General features: G+C 39.5%; 1 protein-coding gene across 5 annotated transcripts in view; it reads right to left on the bottom strand.

Annotated features, from left to right (window-relative positions):
* dgkh (diacylglycerol kinase, eta) overlaps positions 1–19,930 on the bottom strand; it is a 68,520-nt gene that overhangs the window by 48,036 nt on the left and 554 nt on the right. For 2 of the 5 annotated variants that reach the window (XM_066685975.1, XM_066685978.1), the window contains exon 1: positions 18,289–18,810. In XM_066685975.1, the coding sequence (XP_066542072.1) occupies positions 18,289–18,540 (252 nt within the window). In that variant the 5' untranslated portion in view covers positions 18,541–18,810. Of the gene's footprint in view, positions 1–18,288; positions 18,811–19,930 lie in introns of those variants that run through there. The other 3 variants (XM_066685977.1, XM_066685980.1, XM_066685976.1) reach the window with 2 other exon arrangements.

Genomic DNA, 19,930 nt, shown 5'->3' with positions numbered 1-19,930 from the left:
CAGAAATCAGATTATTGCTGGACTTGTGTAAACTTTGAGTTTACCACTGCCTGAATTCTCAAATACGTGTAAACACTTTGATTTCATCTGATTTTGTTCAGTTTCTGATTATTGAGTGCATGTAAACACACTCACTCTTAACAATGACGTGCTTTCTCATGTTTAACATGGATTTACTCATACTAAACAAATTAGTTGTTGCTTAACAACCAAATACCTCAAAAGGCACTGACACCGCAAACAATACTTTTACTTACTTTTGCTACAAAGAAGAGCAACAACAAAACAATGTTCTTATACTACACTACATAGCTACAGATGATCACTATGAGGCTAGTAATGTTCCTGTGCTCTAATGAAAAGCTTTTACATCACAAGAAATGTCAAGCTGAACCTGAAACTCTCACTGTGTTTAAGTAAAGCAGAGCCTGAAAGTGGGGACACTTTTGGAGCTGTCCCACAGAACCATGTGATTATCTGAGCCTCTGGCTAAGGACCACCACTCTGTATTTATCTCCAGCAAGCTTTGCCAAGATCAAGTGTGCTCCAACAACAATTTCACACTTGAGAATGCAGAGACAAGGCCAATGACTGACAAGAGATGAAGCCCATTAGCCAGAAAGATCCAAGCGGTTTGAGTGGCAAAAACACTCCTCTACACAGTGCTGTCACGTCCCAATCAACACACAAGCAATCACTTTTAAGAACCTCAGAGGACTGAATTCAATTCAAGATCCACAGTGCTGCATTGCGTAAACAGGCAGATAACACTACCATAGCTCAAAAAAGACCTGGATACGTAATCATGGATAGCTGTCAAAATTAAACAGCAATTTTACATTTTCTTAACATGATAACTAAACACTGCTGCATTTTATGTGGAAACCTTTCCTTTCATATTTCAATTCCCTTCAGATAATGCCAGCTGACAGAACCCCCCCTCCACCCACCCCCCTTTTTTTTCTTTCTTTCTTCCACAATGTATGTATGTGCATGTTTGCGCATATATATTACTTTGGGATTATGTGGGTAAAAATATAAAACTTGACGTAGCTTGTTACTTGAACTTATGAATATTGTTTATCCTTCACATGTTTTATTTTATATAGCTGTTTTTGCTTTTTTCTTCCCGGTTCCTCAATAATAATTAAAAAAAGATAACTACACTTGACATGACGTTTAATATGAGCCACATCCAGAGGCACAAAGCAGTAAAAATGCTTAATTTTATATGACAGCAGTATTTCTTCTTTTTATCAAAATAAGCTGCCTCACAATATGTTCATTTCGAGATATATCTTGGCTATCATAAGTATTTCCTGATTACTCAACTGCTACACGTTTCATAAAAAAGTGCATAACACTGACACAGGAACTCTGACAATATGCCACAATTTTGATACTTTCACATTACCAGGCTGAAATGTCTCAAATTAGATTATTTTTGTCTAAATTTGCCACATATATATTTTTTCAGAGCTGTGTGTACATGTCAATTCAATCAGATATGAGACACTTTCATATGATGTCTTACTTTCGCTGCCTTTACAACCGTGGCCTCCACTGCATAGCCCAGGTCCCTGATAAGTGCCTTTGGGAACTTGTTCGGCCTGGACCAGATGCCTTCTGTGGACTTGAGTTGCCTTCTTGGTCATTGTAGCAGAGCATGCAGACACATGTACGACGGCACCATCCAGGCATTTAGCCACTTGGCACACATTGGCCGTGTCTGCAACACAGTTTCTCATCTCTTAGCGATGGATGCCAGAAAATCCAAGCAGTGGGTGGAGACAGACCGGGTGATGAAGTACATAGACTGGGTTTCATCATGTATAAACTGACTGTATGTCCTAATTCAAGAATGGCGACTGTAGCTTTCACAAATCCCCCTGCTGCAAACATCTAACACTACGCTGTGTGAAATGCCTCTCGTACAAAGTCAAAAAAAAGCAAAAGATGCTCTGGACCAACATCCCCTATACTGACAAGAGACCGTTCCTCCTGTTGATGGCTGGGCCATTGGCCGAATTTTATTCAGAGTCCCCACTCGTAGCTTGAGCTGCTGCTTTGTAAGACCCCTGGGTTCTCATGCACTATACACTGGCTATCTCCAGCCAACTCTTGTATGAAATAGGGCTGTGCCATATCATATCGTTAGTAATATTGTCATAATTTTTTAAACAATAAAAATAATCAATAAAGTGATATTAGTGATATTCAGACTTGTTCACATAATGATATCTTGCAGTTATCCATAATACGGCACATGTTCTTTACAAGAGTCATTTAGCCACAGTGAAGTAAGGTGGAAAGTGGCTCTGAGGTTGAGGAATTTGCTCCAAAAAAGTGGAGTGGGTTGTGGAGGTGGTTTGGTTATTAAATATCAGCTGTACAATGGCATTATGTTATAAACGAAAGAAGCCATTAATATTACTGATATATATTTAATTAAATAAAATTCACATTAATATAACATTGGTTTTGTTGCAATAGTCTGTTTTTTAAATTAATAAAAGTATTGTTTTGTTATATCACCAAGAATATCGTTATCGCCATATGATATTATTTTAGGGCCATTTCGCCCACCCCAGTACAAAATTCTGTTCAAGTTTCCATTCTGCACATGGAACTGAATTTCCACTTTATGAAAGGCATCATAGAACAGGTAGTAAGCCCCACTGCATTCCGAGGGCGTCGTTTACTTTCTTGTGTCCAAAAAGGGCAGCGGTTTCCATCTGGTACTGGACGTACGAGTGATCTCTATCTCAAGTATCTCCCATTCAAGATGTTCAACACTTCATATGTCTTATCTATGTCATCTAAAAGTGATAGCACAAAATGAGAGGTTTACAATTCCTGACCTTCAAGATGTATACTTCTATGTCCCTGTGGCAAGGGCTCGTTATTATTTTCTCTGGTTTATTTTCCAGTGCTGTATGTTCAAGAACCGGGTTCTTCCATTTTGTCTGTCTCTGGCATCAAGGGTGTTGTATGCAGGCAGAGGGCATGATATCTGGACAACTGACTGATACATTTCCCCACTCTGTAACAGGATTTTATGGATCTGAATGTGCAGCAGCTTTGTGTCAGAAACCTGGGCCACTCGGAGAGGGCAGGTCTTATCAGAACCAGCCAAGACTGCAATAGGCCAATATATTTCTCCAAACATGCAAATGGCATTTGACTAATTGAGAACTTTTGGCTAAAATGCACTGTTCTAATCCCTAGTCTAAATTTAAATTCAAAATGTTTACAAGACTGTTAGTAAAGCAGTTGTTTGTATTTGTGATTTGGTTTAGTGCAGATAGTGTATAGATAGAGATAGATCATCTCTGTCAATTTTTTGGCTTTAAAGCAGTTAGAACTCCAGAACTGGCCACAATGCATTTTTAAAAGAGAAATATTCTTTTATTCATTAGCATTACAAGGAATATAACACTTACGTGCAGAAGCAGTAAAACTATAGGGAAAAAGACATTGCCAGCATTGTGTGGTAAACATTTAAATTAATTAAATAGCAATATCTAGTGTTTTGGTGTTGCTTTTTTTGTTCGATTTTTGATTCTAGGTTTTTTGTCCCTTTGTATTTAAAGTTCACTTCAAATTCAAAGGCAAAGCAACCAACTTCTTTCTGCTTGAAAGTTAACCAAGAGTATGAGCATAGCTGAAGAAAAGCAGGAGGTGGTGCTACATGGAGGAGGTGAAGGAAGGCAAAGGAGGTGGGGTAGACGGAGCTGACCCAAGGGTCACGGTGTCAGTGGATTTTAGTAGCGCTTTTCTGTCATTTCACATTACACCGCTTCCCCGCAAACAATAAACAAGAGCTACAGACATGGAAGCAGTCATGCTCCTTCCTGTCCATTCATCTACAAATATAGCAGGAACATGGAAGACAGAAGAAAACAGGAATCCACAGACTTATAGGGGAGGGTGGCTATTTTTAGTTGAGGAAATATGCTCTCTGTGGGGAGAATTGCAAACAGAGGCGCAGGCTTCGATCTGACATCCTGGTGCACAGCTGTGTCAACTTAAACAGCAAGTCAGTCCACCGACACATTCACTGGCACTGCACAGCCATTAAAGCCTCTGCTTCTATCTGCAATAACACTGCTATATTATTTAAACACACACTTCTTCACTCTTTACTGAAATCACACTCAGTACAACTACAGTTTGAGCTGAGTTGAGTAATAATACTGATTTTAGGCACATGCATTCTGACTCATTTCCATATTCCAGTATGTGCCAGAGTCAATGAATGGATATTCACTTTACCACAGAGACCACTGGAAAACAAATTGTCTGATAAGAGGGTATAATTACTCTTTCAGTTCAAATCTCCTGCAGTCCACTGGCAAAAAGTGGCACATATAATAAGACAGATGCAAAAACAACATGATAAATACCAGAATAGTAAAGGTGAAATAATTTCAAAACTGTTTATTGAAACTGAAAACCTGTACCACTGACGTGTCTCAGACTCCTACAGTAACCCGCCTTCCGCAGTCGTGGAAGACATGGAAGAATCCATGAACGATTAATGGCTAAACATAAGTATTTAACTGTTCTTCCTATTGTATAACTAACTAACATAACTATTCTATTCTTCATATTTTTAATCACTATTTGTTTAATCACAGTTTTGTACAAGGGAATGCTACTTTGCAATCTTTGTTTTAAAATGTGCATAGATTTTTAATTTAATAACAATTTTTAAAAGTTTATAAATGGTTTATATTCTGTTTATTAATGTTTATTAATTACGCTGTAAATGCTTTTAAATAATTAATAATAATTTATAACACATAGATAGAAAGTGCAACAATGACCTGCGGTTTGCCAGATAGTGACCCCACATCCATCTACACGCCCATCTCTGGATACTTACCTTACTCTGTCTTCTCCATCAGTGACAGTCCTGTCAGCTTCAGCAAATATTTGTTAATAAATTTATCCCTTTAACAACCAAGTTTAATCAATGAACCCTTGCTAGAACCTCTTTTTAGACATTGATCTTAATGTGGTGAACCTTAACATATGAAATGACTAAATAAAAATTTTCAGTAAGTTATGACACTTTCACTATTAGACGAAAAAGAGGTCACTGTTACAAATGATTTTTGATGACTTTTAAGGGGTTTACAACATAATGAATAACCAGATTTTTAAAGCATTTATAAACCATAATAAGTGTAGTCTTATTTTAAAGTGGTACCAATTATCTTCTGCTTGACCAATTATTAATTATTTTTGCTTCCTGCTTCATCTGTATATTTTGACCAGTACTGTGCATCCCTGAAGAGCTGATAAAAAAAAAAAAATACTGGAACTGAATCTTGAACTCATAACTAGAAATCACACTGAACCTCAAAATGTGTCAATTGTCACATCCCCTACTGAATCTTCTGTTTACACTCCAAACTGACATACTAGCTTAACACATAAGAGTTGAACACACTCAGAAAAACATGTAAATATAACCCATTCCCTCAGAAACGTTCACTGCTTCAGGGTGGATACGAATATTTACTTTTCAAGTAAGAGCTCTTAACCCTGGGAAATTTAGCAAATTTCTGTAAATAAAGTTTACTGAAGCAGAGTTTGGATTCAGATAAATTCAGATAAGAACTTGATCCAATTAGTTACGGCAGTTTCACTATCAACTTCCTACAATAGATCAGGATGATACTATCTTCCTTCTATGACTTATAAGGACACCTATATATGTAGCTAAACATGCTTACATCAGCCAGGAGCTAATTCATAAACTGACCAACATGTTCTGTTCAAGGCAGTAGTGTACCACTGTGAAAAAAATCCCGCAGCTCCATAGCAGATGGACGAGAGGTGCAATCACTGGGCAATTTGCCTAATCCCATCTCAGCACCAAAGAACTGAGAGGATTCACAAAGTCTGCATGACTTCTTAAACTCCAACCACTGATAGACATTCAGGATATCACAGGAGATATGAAACAGTACTGATTTTAGTAGGCTACAAATTCTAATATATGATAACACTGCCAAACACTGTAATATATATAATAATAACCATTGTTTTTATTATTATTAACCAATTTATATAATAACCATTGTTGTTTTATATTCTGGCAGTTTTAGGGACATACTTCCTTGCTGTCAGGGCAGTGCTAAGAAGAGGATGATCCTCAGTGTAACTATTGCTAAATAAGAGACTCTATACTAGTCATTTACATGTCTCTGTGTATATCCAAAGTGTATAAACTATAGGCGCTCACTGGGCTTCATTTGTCTTCGTCTTCCACAGAACTGTAGAGTGCAGTTCACCAGAGTTTGAATTTTCTTATGGTTTTTTTTTGTTGTTGTTGTTGATGGAACAGAAATTGCTGGACTTTTCTTGTTACTGGTGCTAAGTACACCAAGTGACCAAGGCCATTTATGCACACTGTTGACACATGCTGTGTGCTACTCTGCACAGGCTTAGACAGCCGCTACTGCCGCAGCTGCTAACAAACCTGATGAAGGTTAACAAAGGCTGGACAAAACTCCATGCCACTAAGCTCCACTTCAGTCTTAATGGATAATTGTGTTCCTTGAACTGCGTGGCCCAAAACCCTTATGCCATTGTATGTGGCACAGAGGTAGTCCAAGGCTATCCTCCAACTTGGTATCAAGGTGTCTCAGCTGTGCTGTATGTGCCTTCCTACTCCCCTGGAGACTGATAAGGGACTATGTCCACGTTCCCAAGACCGCACCACCTCCGCAAGGCACTGGCAGATCCTTGAGTGGGGTCATCTGAGAAGCCTGGTCCTGGCGTTGAGTGGAGGCGAACATGAGGACACCCCCTTGTCACAAGCTGAGAAGGATTTTGATATTCTCTCCACAGCTACATCGAATACTGGTTTCTTTTCACTAAAGATTGAGGGTAGATGAGAAGCCTGTTCTACCTTAAGCTCTCCCACATGCTCTTGCATCTGCTCTTTTAGACAGTGATGAAGAGCGTGAAGACTACCTTGCACCTGCTGAAAGCAGATTTGCAACAAATGAACTACTAAGGATAGTAGCCTTGTCTAAGCTAGGTCTGGTTGCCCGCACAGCAGAGTTAACACGAGCCAACATGCTGTTAAAGAGGTCTGTTCGATTGGGCAACTGGGTGGTTCCACCATGCAGTTTCCATAGTTTCTTTCTTTCTTTTTTATTTATTTCCCAAATTAAAATTTTGTAATTGTATTTTATAGAAATCACAACACCTCTTCTTCATGGATATCATTCTCTAAAACACTCTGAAGATGCTTCTTTTCTAAAAATGTGTAGGTGAACTTTAATGATCTTCTTTACTGTTCCATTTATTTGTTCAATCTCTGTCTCCATAGTTCCTTTCTTTTCTTCAGTTCTCTTCCTGTTGCCAAGTAGGACAAGAAGCAATCTATTAATAGAGTGTTTCTTCACTAAACTCTGTGAGGGAGAACAGCTCTGTGTCAGACACAACTGAGTAACCCCACTGTGCCTTACTGTACACGCACACACACACACACACACGCACACACACACACACCTCAGCCAATCTACCACAATGCAGTGTGCCACTCCACACCTCAATCCTAGTGTCACTGACTCAAAAAATCTCTCTCTCTCTCTCTCTCTCACACACACACACACACACACACATGCGCACACACAGAAAAAAAATGGACAAAGGAGCCAATGAGGGCAGCAGCTGTGTTGGGGGATAAGAGCACAAAGCAGGAGTTCCTAAGAAAGTGAATGAAGAAAACAGGCCTTCATCCTGTCCCTGAGGACATCCAGCCTCAGTATCTCACTCACTGGCACACGCCTGCAGTGCCTACACCACCCACACACATAGACATACACGCGCACACACACTCACGCACACAGGATGTGTCTAGGCCACTCAGTGCTGATCAAATGCAGTTAATTCAACTCCTAGGAAATATAACATAGCACAGTCATATGTTGTAATGTTACAATATCAATTTGTTTGAGGAGTTGTATATATCAGAAAAAAAACAGACAAAAAGAAAATGTGGCTTTACGATGTAGCATTCAGCAGCACATTTTTACTCCATGTAAAATAACAAAAGGCTGGATACCTATTCCAGGTAGGCTCTGGACCCCCCGCGACCCTAAAAATTGGATAAGCGGTTACAGATAATGGATGGATGGATGGCTGGATACCTGCCCACATTTAATCATACTCTTACTTTTTAAGCCTAAACACAGGCCCAATAAAACCTGATAAAACCTGAGTGCTACGCTTAGAGTGAACTGTTCATCTCCCTAGTGAATGGAGGGAAGCTCCCACATGGTCCAGTGCTGACCCCACTACTCTTTAGATAATAAAGGAGACTGTTGTCTTCATCTGAACATTTGTAAAAAAAAAAAAAAAAAAAATCAGCAACGGCACCCAATAATGTTATAGAAAAAATGTATAAAGTTATTATACAATAAATGTGCCTTTGATGCTGGGTTTATATAAAATAAATAAATATCTAGCTAATGCTTAGCAGTGGCTGGTGACTTGTTCTGCAAATAAGTGTGCTCTAGTGCGCTGATCTTTTTATCTGGAATATTGTGCCTGTGGGGTCCTGTGGCAAAGACACCACACAAACTACTACACCACAGAGTTGAAAGGACGCAGCTTTTCTCTGTTGGTAATTACCCACAGGCTACTACTAATGGCCAGTGCAACTCCCCCACTGAGCTTTACAGCCACACTGAAGATTCAACCATCATCAAACTACTGCTGCCACAAAAGGCCCTGGGTCTAATTGGCAGCTAGGAGTGGGTTTGCCAATTCCCAAGAAAAAGAAATACAGTTTGCTCTAATGTAAGCCAAAGATTTTACAACAAGATCTAATGCTTTCATGTTTGGGTCAATACAGAATTCTGTGGTCAGAAACAAGACTAAACTTGCACTGATTATTCACTGGCTTTCCCATGTTCATTTGAAAGCAGTAAGTGCTATAAAGAGGCAGTTTGTACTAATTCCAGACTGTAACCAATGGCATGATCTTCCTCTCAGTGGTGACAGATGGTTCTGTTTTAAGCCTCTGAAAGCCAGATGTATTTTAGGAATGATATGCCAAATTGCCCAAAAATGTCTTGCCCTATAAATCTTAAAGTAGACTGTGGCCCACTTTAGTTGAAGTTAACTCAATCCTTTGATGACAACAAACCTAAAGCTGTGGATGCAGAGATTCACAAATTCTCACCATGAATCAGAGAAAACCCAAGTCTCTCTGGTTTCAAGCGCTTGGTGAATAAAAAAAAACAGAGACCAGGAAGGAGAAGTCATCTTCCTAGTGATGTCTTTTGGGATCTCATGCTAGCAGAGCATGATCAGAGCCCCACATTAACACAAACACCCTGCTCCTGCCTTGCAAGTTAAAAATACCACTTTCACTGAAACTTTGCTGCGTGGTTTAAACTGGTCCAGCAATTACACCTTGTCAAATGTTGGCACATAATTTTCCCATCTCCAGCGACACAGAGCCATTGTGTACAGCGTGAAGCAGAGCACAAGGTAACAATTACACTGGTCAGGACGCTCAGGCGTGGGGAGGAGGAACAAATGACAGCCACTGAAACACTGCTATACAGTCAGGAGGAGAGGGAGGGCGAGAAGAACAGCCATTAAAAGCGCTTAACAAAAAAGCCAGCTCTGTCCAGTAACCCCTCCCCAGCAAACACACGATACAATGCCTCTAAACACCAAAAATCAGCAGTTATGTTACAACCATCCACAGTTTCCCAGCTACACTGATATGCTCTACTCGACTCGTTGACAAACCAGGCAGTCAATCATCACAAAATGATATAATGTGAGGCAGGCGATACATCAACCAGGCTCAATAACGGTGAAAATAAATAAATGGCTTAATGAAACAAACATTTTCTTATTTTGTCCTCCTTCAAAGGCGATTTTCTCCTTGAGGAGCCCGTGTGAAAAGTGGAAGGACTCACATTTGAACAGAGTAGCTTCGTTTAATTTAGTGTCACCCTACAGCAACACAGCAAGTGATACACTGGTTGCATAATCAACAAAGCTGATCTGTAAAATCCCCACCATAAATTACATATATTCTACTATACAGTAAAGAAACAGAAACACTGTAAACCCTTCCCCCATAACTTGTGTCTAAAATTGCATCAACATATTTAATAATGTGTGTTTCCTTAATTTTGAGACAACCCATGCCCTATTCACCAGACCCCACCTATAGGAAATATATATCTGACTTCAGTGTGAATAGTGAATAGTATACTATATGGCCAAAGGTTTGTGGACACCTGCTCATCCAAAATTAATACTGAAATTAAGAATGTTCTGTTGCTGAGGTGTTCTTGTCATTAACAAATCAGCTTCCAAACCCTGCTTTCATATCCCTCTCACAGCATGGCTTTGTTCGCTACCTATGCACGCTAACCTGCTAACTAGCTCGCACAGAATATGCACAATTTAACCAGTTTGAGCAGAGGTGCTCTAATTTCAGGCACAAAGCTGGCAAAATGAACTGTGGCGTCACCTCGCTTCATTGTAAGAGTGTTGTTTAAGCATGTTAGGCTGTTTTATATGACTGAGTTGTCTTTATTGATAACCACATTTATCCAAATCTAAAAATTAGAAGCCGAATACATACTCAATGAACAAATATCCGAATACTTGTGGCAGATCCTATTGTTCAGAAAATCATCGCTCAGGGCCCTCTTTAAGATTGAGCTTGCACTGCGGTTCCCAGCATGGCTCCACTTTCAATGGAGACGTTCGCTAACTCGTGCATACACGGTGCCTCTAAGGGCAAAGAGTGTACATGAATAAACCAGAGCTTCATGGAGGTGCTGTAATTTGAGGTGTATAGCTGACAAAATGAACTGTAGCTAGTTTTGCCATGCTTCGTTGTAAGTAGGTCGCTGTAAGATGTTATGCTGTTTTAGGCTTTGTTTAATACTTTTATGTTGACCACATGTGGAGTGGAGGGTTTCCTTTATCACCACATTTATAAAAAATAAAAAAAAAATAAAAAAGAAACGAATATCCAAATATCAAAATTATAAACCGAATATAAAAAACAAATATTTTTGTATTTTTGCATAACGAGTATTTCTGTAAAGCACTCTGAGCTGCATTTATGTATGAAAGGTGCAATACAAACTAAGATGATAATGATTATCTGCTTAGAAAGTAGTGACCAATGGGACACTATGGTTCGATACATAATGCCAATCTGGGCTGGTCTGGTATAAATCCTTCCAGCACTGGGCTGTGAAGAGGTGGGACTGGATGGATGGCGCTTCATTACTCCAGTGGAAATGGCACTTATGATCCAAAAATAATCGTCCAACACTGATATGATCGCTCATGCTTTTGTAGTCGAATGATTTCAGATGGCAACGTTCCACAATATAGTGTGAAGTTTTCCAGAAGAGTAAAGCTTGTTACTGTAGCTCCCTATAAACACCCTTGATTTGAGAAGAAATGCTGGATGAGTAGGTGTCCACATACCATCTTGCCATATAGTGTAATACAAGTTATGTGCTTTAATGACAGAATATCACTATGCGTTGAAAGGATCTCAATATCAATTGATATCATTGACCAATCTGTATCAGTCGATATCACTGATCAAGCTGTAGTCTATAGTATATACTTCATGCCTGTGGGAGTTCCACTATCTAATAATCAGTACATCCCATTCAAACATTAGAGTACAGGACACACCAGCTCCTATAAAGCAGATGTTTTTAACTCAATTAGAGATCTTGACAGACATCGCTGCAGTTCTTTCTGTGTTTAATGCTCTACTTCCTTCCTTCCTTCTTTTGTCATTTTAATGGTAAGAAGATCCAGGCAAAGGTTCATGTGAAGTAAAGGTAAACCTAGCCTGATATTTCACAGAGTTATCACTTCAATCAGTCTGCAGCTTCCTGTTTCATCTGTGCCATTCTCCTCCTCAGCATTAATGCGATTTGTGATCAATGAGGTGTAGGTCATTGTCTGTCCTGGTATTATTGAGTCCTAAACACAATATCTGCTCTGTGCACTTCCAAGTTCTAATTGCGCTCTCAAATTCTCCCATTCCCTGGTTAATCACATCACTGCAGATGAAGCAGGGTGACAACAGGGTAACCCTAGACTTCCAGTGCATTAACAGTACAGGGGCCTGGTATTCATTAAGGACATAGGACAGTCACAGATAACTATTTTTAATCAAAAAGTGCACTGCAAGTGTGTTTTGGCAGGTCTTTAAAATGCATCAATATTTCAAAGAAGTTGAATAGTGTCATTCTCCCAAGAGCCGTAATACAATACAGTCTAATTTGAAATATAATGCAACTTTCTGATTATATATTTCACAAAATAACAAATTACATGGTAAACTATTTTCAGCAAACACCATTTTTAAAGGGTTCCACTGGAAGCATCAACTCAGAATTTACAGCATTGTTCCAAAGTTAGTAACTAGACCTCATTTATTTCTTTTGCAGTCAACACAGCTTTTTTCATTTCATCTCACTACACATAAGCCTCTTTAATATTCTCAGTAGCAAATCTATATAGCTACATGTCCTTTAAGACATATAGCATTGAGCTGACTTTTCACAGTACAGTAATACCTTGCCTTACGAGTTTAATTTGTTTTGTGATCGAGCTCATAACTCAATTTGCTCGTATTTCAAATTAAATTAATTTAAATGTCATTAATCTGTCTCCCCAAAAACCACAACACTTTTTACATGTTTTTAAATAAGAAAAATGGCATTTATGAACAACAACTAATGTATAAAAATGATTAATACATAATAAAAGAGAATGTAAAGGAATAAACTGGTTCTATTAAGTGCATTTACCTTGAAGATCTGAAGAAGATGCTGGCAGAGGTGGAGTTCTCTATCACTTAAATTAACATACTCCCTACACACTTAATGATACAATGGTGGGTGGCGTAAGCTCACTCGCTCGCAACTCAGATCTCGGCTCGCATCATAAATCAATAAATCAACCGAGCGATGGCTTGTGACTTGGAAAATGAGTTGATTCATTAGTAAGTCAAGGTTTCACTGTATAAGGAAGGACAGAAAATCCTGTAGAATTCAGATCTGAGGTAAATTACCTGACCTGTCAAAGATAAAAGCTTTAAGTTCTGTCACATAGCTCCAGAGACCTGGAGGTTGTGGGTTCAAGTCCTGCTCTGGGTCACTGTCTGTAAGGAGTCTGTGTGTGTTCTCCCCGTGTCCATGTGGGTTTCCTCCGGGTGCTTTGGTTTCTTCCCACAGTCCAAAAACACATGTTGGTAGGTGGCAACTCAAAAGTGTCCATAGGTGTGAATGTGTGAGTGTGTGTGTTGCTCTACGAAGGACTGTCGCCCCCTCCAGGGTGTATTCCTGCCTTGCATCCAGTGATTCCGGGTGGGCTCCAGACTCACCGCGACCCTGAACTGAACAAGGGTTACAGACAATGAATGAATGAATACTATTTTTAAAAATATTTGCTTTGACTTTCTTTTTCTCTATGCAAGTGAACTGCTGTACATATAATGTCCTTAGTAATATCTAGTAAAATATATAATTGTATTCAGTGAAAGAATATGATGCTGCATAACTCTCTTTCATTACTCAGAACCAATGCTCATAAATGATCATAAAGCTTAGAACTGGAGTGCTGCAAATTAGACCTTAAACTAGCCATAGGCCTCAGCTGGCCTCAGGTGAGAAGATCAGTGTACGACCGCAGATATTTCCTGGATATAGACTGAAGCTAAAATGTCATTTCAATATTAATTCCACTCTAATAATATATTTTTCTTAGGTTTTAGATTAAGCCAGGTTTAGAAAGACACACCCCAAATAGTAAAAGGCACAACAGTCCATGGCGCAGCAGGTGGTGTCGCAGTCACACAGCTCCAGGGACCTGGAGGTTGTGGGTTCGATTCCCGCTCCGGGTGACTGTCTGTGAGGAGTGTGGTGTGGTTTCCCTGTGTCCGCGTGGGTTTCCTCCGGGTGCTCTGGTTTCCTCCCACAGTCCAAAAACACACGTTGGTAGGTGGATTGGCGACTCAAAAAGTGTCCGTAAGTGTGAGTGTGCGAGTGAATGTGTGAATGTGTGTCGCCCTGTGAAGGACTGGTGCCCCCTCCAGGGTGTGTTCCTGCCTTGTTGCCAGTGACCCACCCCTGGAACTGGATGAGCAGTTACAGATAATGATGGCCACTGCAAATAACCTAAAAACATTGCACCTACAGGTGTCATTAAGTTGTTAGGAAATTTGAAGCATATATTCCATTGACTGAGATAAATAATGAGAAGTAACATTTCCATCTCAAACGAGCTCAAGCTCAAGCTTCAGGTTTAAAGAAAACCTGTAAACTCGCTTCACAAATAGAGGGACTGTTGTGTGGAAACCTACTGAATAAACACTGAGAATTGTGTTGCTACGGAAACTAAATCTACAAATCACAAGACAGAAAAAAAGGATGGAATGGTCCTTTCTTTAGTTTGTTAGTTTTGTTTTCACATTTCGTATAAACCTCTGAGGCTTATTTACTCCAGCTTAACGGTTATGGAAAGTCATTGAGCTTCTACGTAACGGCGCTACTTCTGGTTTCTGCTCCTACACATTAGGCTGATGAAGATATACCTGGTGGTTGCCATGGCTCCAGCAAATCAGGGTGAACATCTGTCATTGCACCCCCACAGTAACAGATACACGGCATCTGGACAGCTGTTTGTGTGCATATACGTGTATCAGTGTATGTGTGTGTGTGTGTGTGTGTGTATATATATATATATATATATATATATATGTGTGTGTGTGTGTGTGTGTGTGTGTGTGTGCGTGCGTGCGAGAGGCAGAGACAGTCTGTGGTCGAGGCATGGGCAGGAAGCCACAGACAGTCTCTATGATGAGCCAAGTTGAGCAAACAATAAGGTGGAACAGCACTCAGAGCCTGTGTGCTCCATTACCGCCAATCTGCACACATCACAGCCCAGTGCGCACCCTAGCAGCATCCAGAGAAGTCCAGTTAAAACACACAAGATCAAAGCCACTATTAACAAAACAACTTTCTTTCACATTCCTCTTCATTTTACCAACATTCTTCCCGAAGCAAACGATGCACTGAGCAACACATTCCCTTTTATTGTACTTAATGAGTATCTCATGCATTTACAAGTCCTTTCCTCAGGTTCTTATATATGGCCTGTTATCTCAGTTTGTTATGTATCATTTGGTGGAATCATTTGAAAACTCCAGCTGATTACATGTGGAATGCACATGACCCGCTGTAAAATTGAATAAAAATGTTTACATTCATTTACACAGAAGAGTTTACAGTTACAGTTCTTTATCTTTCTCCTGTGAACGATCCATCCTGGAGATACACAATGTGGCATGAAGTCTGTGGATGTCCAGCATTAGTGTTGTCTAACAGTTCTTCTGAAATCAAGGGTATTACTAAGGAATGTGTCCCTCTATGCAGCAATAACACTCTCTACGGCTCTGGTAAGTCTTTATAATAGACCCGGGAACATTGCCGTGGGCCCTGGATGAGATTCAGCTGTAAGAGCATTATTGAGGTCGAGTACTGATGTAGGATGCTTAGTTCTAAATCATAAACGGAACTCCAACTCATTCGTCGACTCATGTTGACTCATGTACACTTTCCTGTAGATGACACAAGCACTATTCAAAGCATAAACCCAAACGTAGTAGAATTTACTAAAAAACAAAAACAGGCATATAATGGCCAAGGTGTCCAAAGGGTCATCAGTGATGGCATATAAAGTCATTCACCAGCCAAACATACTGTGGCGCTGGGCAATGTTACAGTGTCCCCCACTGAGGATGCAGATGGCCTGCACAGGACTCTTGATAGGGCTGAGGGCGAGTTGCTCTCTCTGTGATTATCACAGCAAAGGAAGTTACTCCGCATGGCAAACAGATGATAAAACCAAAAGTTTAGCAATGACCCAAAGTTCTTCTTGAGTGGTCAGTGTTGTAAAACATTATAAAATCAGAAACCTGTGCAGTTCAGAGAAAACAGACCCCAACACCAGAAAAGAGGCAGACATTCTGGGTGGGGGCTAATGGTGTCTGCAGGACGTCCCTTTGAGCCCTCTCTCAAAGGTGAATAAACCACATAAAGTCTTATCAGATGCCACGTAAACACCAAAAGAGCATAGTACAAGTATCACACTCACTTCCTTAGGCTTGGCGAGTCATTGTTTACGCTGGTGGAAATGTACATGACACATATATGGACTGACTGCATGCATGGAAATGTTAAAACTGGGAACGTAATACATGCTATTTGTGGCTATAAGCCACATAAACAATAACTAATATAATGTGGTGTTGTTAGATATCATTATTTTGTATTATTTATATATTTAGCTATTTTATCTATTGTATTATTTTATATTATGCTTCTGTACCCTTGTTATATTGTCAGAACTAATAATGTATTATTCTTTTATATACTCATATAAAATACAAATTATTATAATTGGGCCCCAGGTAGGAAGTCGCTGAGCCCTCCTACAAAAGATCAGAAACAACTCTGTCTAAAATGGTATTTCAAATGGACTCTCAAACCCTTGTTAACATTTTAAAGAGTCCCTATTTACCCATCTGGTGTGGTTTAAACAGACGCTTAATTAACATGTCAAAAGATAGGCCTTCCCAGGCATCAGTTCGCAATCCAGAGCAGCAAGCCTCTAAATATAGCCTTCTTAAATAATGCAGTGAGGATAGAGAGCAGCAGTCAATAATTGAGGGGACCTCATCCTGGTCAAAAAGGAACTTTTTATGGGTCACAGTTTAAGTGCAACACTCTAGTTTTGACTATTTTCACTTAATTGATATCGCAAGGTGAGATCAGGGAGCAACACATATTTCATTTTCTCGAGTGAATGACAGATTTAGAATAACGAAATGAGCTCTGGGAGTATATAGAGGTCAGTAAAGTAGGCTACATGTGTACCAGTAAGTAAGTAAGTAAGTGAGTGAACTTGTTCTTTATAATAAAACTTTATTTATAAAGTGGTAATAAATGGTTTATAGTTTATTAATGTCATTCATTAGCTCATAAACACTTAAAGTCAATAATGACCAGTTAATATCAGATGAATATTAATATCTGATGAAAGGTGGAGGTGTAATGCTGACTTATAAGACACAGAGATGTCAAGACTAAGAAACAAAAGAGAAAAGTACTGTTTATCTTTTATGAGTTTAAGTTTGAGAATATGAAAGTGTGCTCATTATTTGGGTAGCAACAGTCATTGTTTATTGTTATTCAGGTGTGATAGCTTAATATTGCTGATTATATGTGCCCACGAATAAATACAACTAATAAATAAATTAACACGTTCTAATTCCAAAAACAATCCTTAAAGACAATCGTACTGTAAAGTACTTAACACTTGTGAGAACATGCAGGCAAATGAAGAGTTACTGTAAGTGTGAATACAAAATAACAATTCAGAGCCTTTAATTGGGTATAGATTTGAAGGGTTTAGATGATGACTTTTAAACAGAACACTCAAGTGTTCATTTTTTGCAGCATGTAATGCCTGATGTTTCGAGCGATAAACCACCCCAGAAAAGATGTAATTTTAAATGAATTCCCCTTTTTTTCATTCTCAAAAATAACAAACTAGTAAACATCAATTGATATAAAAGCAGAAGAGACACGAGTTCCGTATTTCCCGACTTCCCAGCACTAAAGCCTCCATTTCAACAAGTGGCCAAGCAACAGGTCTGAAACATTTCAAAGCGGCAGGCCTCCGCATTCACTAACACAACACGAAGCGTTAAAAAGTGCAGGGAAACATCTGTGCGCTGCTTGCTTTATTATTCTGCTCCATCAATGCCTTTCAGGTCGAGCCTATAAACACACCTGAGGATGCTCGCCTTTCAGAATCAGTGTCGTGTCTCCGCTCGTCACAGACGCACTGAGGCTGCAGCATCGATGCATACATCAAAAGCTCGTCAGAAAAATGAGGCTGAAATTGGTTCCTTATTCCCTTATTCCACATTACCGTGCCACCTTAAACGGTGTAGGAGAATGTAACATCTGCTGCACCATTTAAGGTGGAAAGGAGGATTCTAAGAAGTCAACTTCCCATGTCAGAAAAGACCGTCAGCGAGTGTTTTCCCACCGGCGCCAGAATGTGAAGCATGCCCCATTTAAGGTGGAACGGAGAAATCAAGTAAAACGCTAGGAGCCAAATTCAGCCACATGCATGTATGCAGAATGTCAATACAAGACCCTTCGTGTGGGTTTTCCTTACCTTGCTACGGATCTGTCCGGACGTGGAGACTTTCCTGATGAGTTTCTGCGGCCCTTCTTGCTCTCCCTCGCTGTCTGAAGACTCGTCGGCGGGTGCCGGCGCTGCTCCTCCGGCGGACGCTCCTCGGGGCTCCTGCTGCGAGGGAGAGGAGGCGCGGAGCTCCGCGTTAGCTCCGCCGAGCGCCGCTCCCTTCCTCTCCGCCAGGCGGGAGCTGCTGCTCAGCGGTTGGAAGGAGCCTCTCTTCGCTGTCATCTGCCTTTCCCCCCACTTTCTTGCTCTCTTTCTCTCCCTCCGCTGTTCACTGCCCTCTGAAAAGCGGCCTTTAACTTAGTCCGCCACCCGCGAACGAGCACATGGACGGTTACCGTGTCTGAGCAGTGGTCATTTTCCCCTCACCACTACACTACACTACATTGCTCTCCCTCACTCTGTCTCTGAAGGCTATGTTTAACCACAGTGGCTCTGCCTACATGGAGTCAGAGGAAATCTCTGTAGCAGACCCTAGCGGTGACTGAGCTCCGAGGAAACTCCATCTGCTGCCAGCACTTGCTCGTAGGACAACTTTAAAACAGGCTCCAAATTCACTCAGCTCAGTTCAACAAGCAACAGACCGTTTTACAGCCCCACATTCAGTGATTTTTAACAGACTGGATCCTTTTATCTAACTTTTATGCAATATCTGCAGGAACTTAATGACAATCTTCAAAATGTTTTAGCTAGCTGTTCAATATACTCCATAAACAATGACCAATGTCCATAGAATAAAACGGACCGTAGACCTACAAATAAAATGGCTTTGTTTTTAATCTACAACATTAACGCAATATAAATCAACACGAATGTATAATAATAATAATAATAATAATAATATTCATAATAATAATAATAATAATAATATTCATAATAATAATAATAATAATAACAATAATAATAATAATAAATAAGCAAAGAACGGCTAGATTTGAAAATCATATCAAGGACTGCTACAGCTGTTTCTAATATTAATCTGTACAGATTTCTCCATCTTCAAATAAACTTATCAAAAGAGATAGATAGATAGATAGATAGATAGATAGATAGATAGATAGATAGATAGACAGACAGATAGATAGATAGATAGATAGATAGATAGATAGATAGATAGATAGATAGATAGACAGACAGATAGATAGATAGATAGATAGATAGATAGATAGATAGATAGACAGATAGATAGATAGATAGATAGATAGACAGACAGACAGATAGACAGACAGATAGATAGATAGATAGATAGATAGATAGATAGATAGATAGATAGACAGACAGATAGACAGATAGATAGATAGATAGATAGATAGATAGATAGATAGATAGACAGACAGACAGACAGACAGACAGACAGATAGATAGATAGATAGATAGACAGACAGACAGACAGACAGACAGACAGACAGACAGACAGACAGACAGATAGATAGATAGATAGATAGATGGATAGATAGATAGATAGATAGATAAAGAGCCTGGAGACTTACAAACTATACAAATATACTCCAAATAAAGATTTCCAAGCGTTTTCTTTTTTTTTTTTTTAAACATGTAACCTAATATTACTATGTAGTTGTAGTTGTAATTCCCGGATTCGTTTTTTTTTCTTTCT

This window comes from Hoplias malabaricus, chromosome 12, assembly GCF_029633855.1.
Source record: "Hoplias malabaricus isolate fHopMal1 chromosome 12, fHopMal1.hap1, whole genome shotgun sequence".
Lineage (NCBI taxonomy): Eukaryota > Metazoa > Chordata > Actinopteri > Characiformes > Erythrinidae > Hoplias > Hoplias malabaricus.
This window is presented reverse-complemented; position numbering and strand designations above follow the sequence as displayed.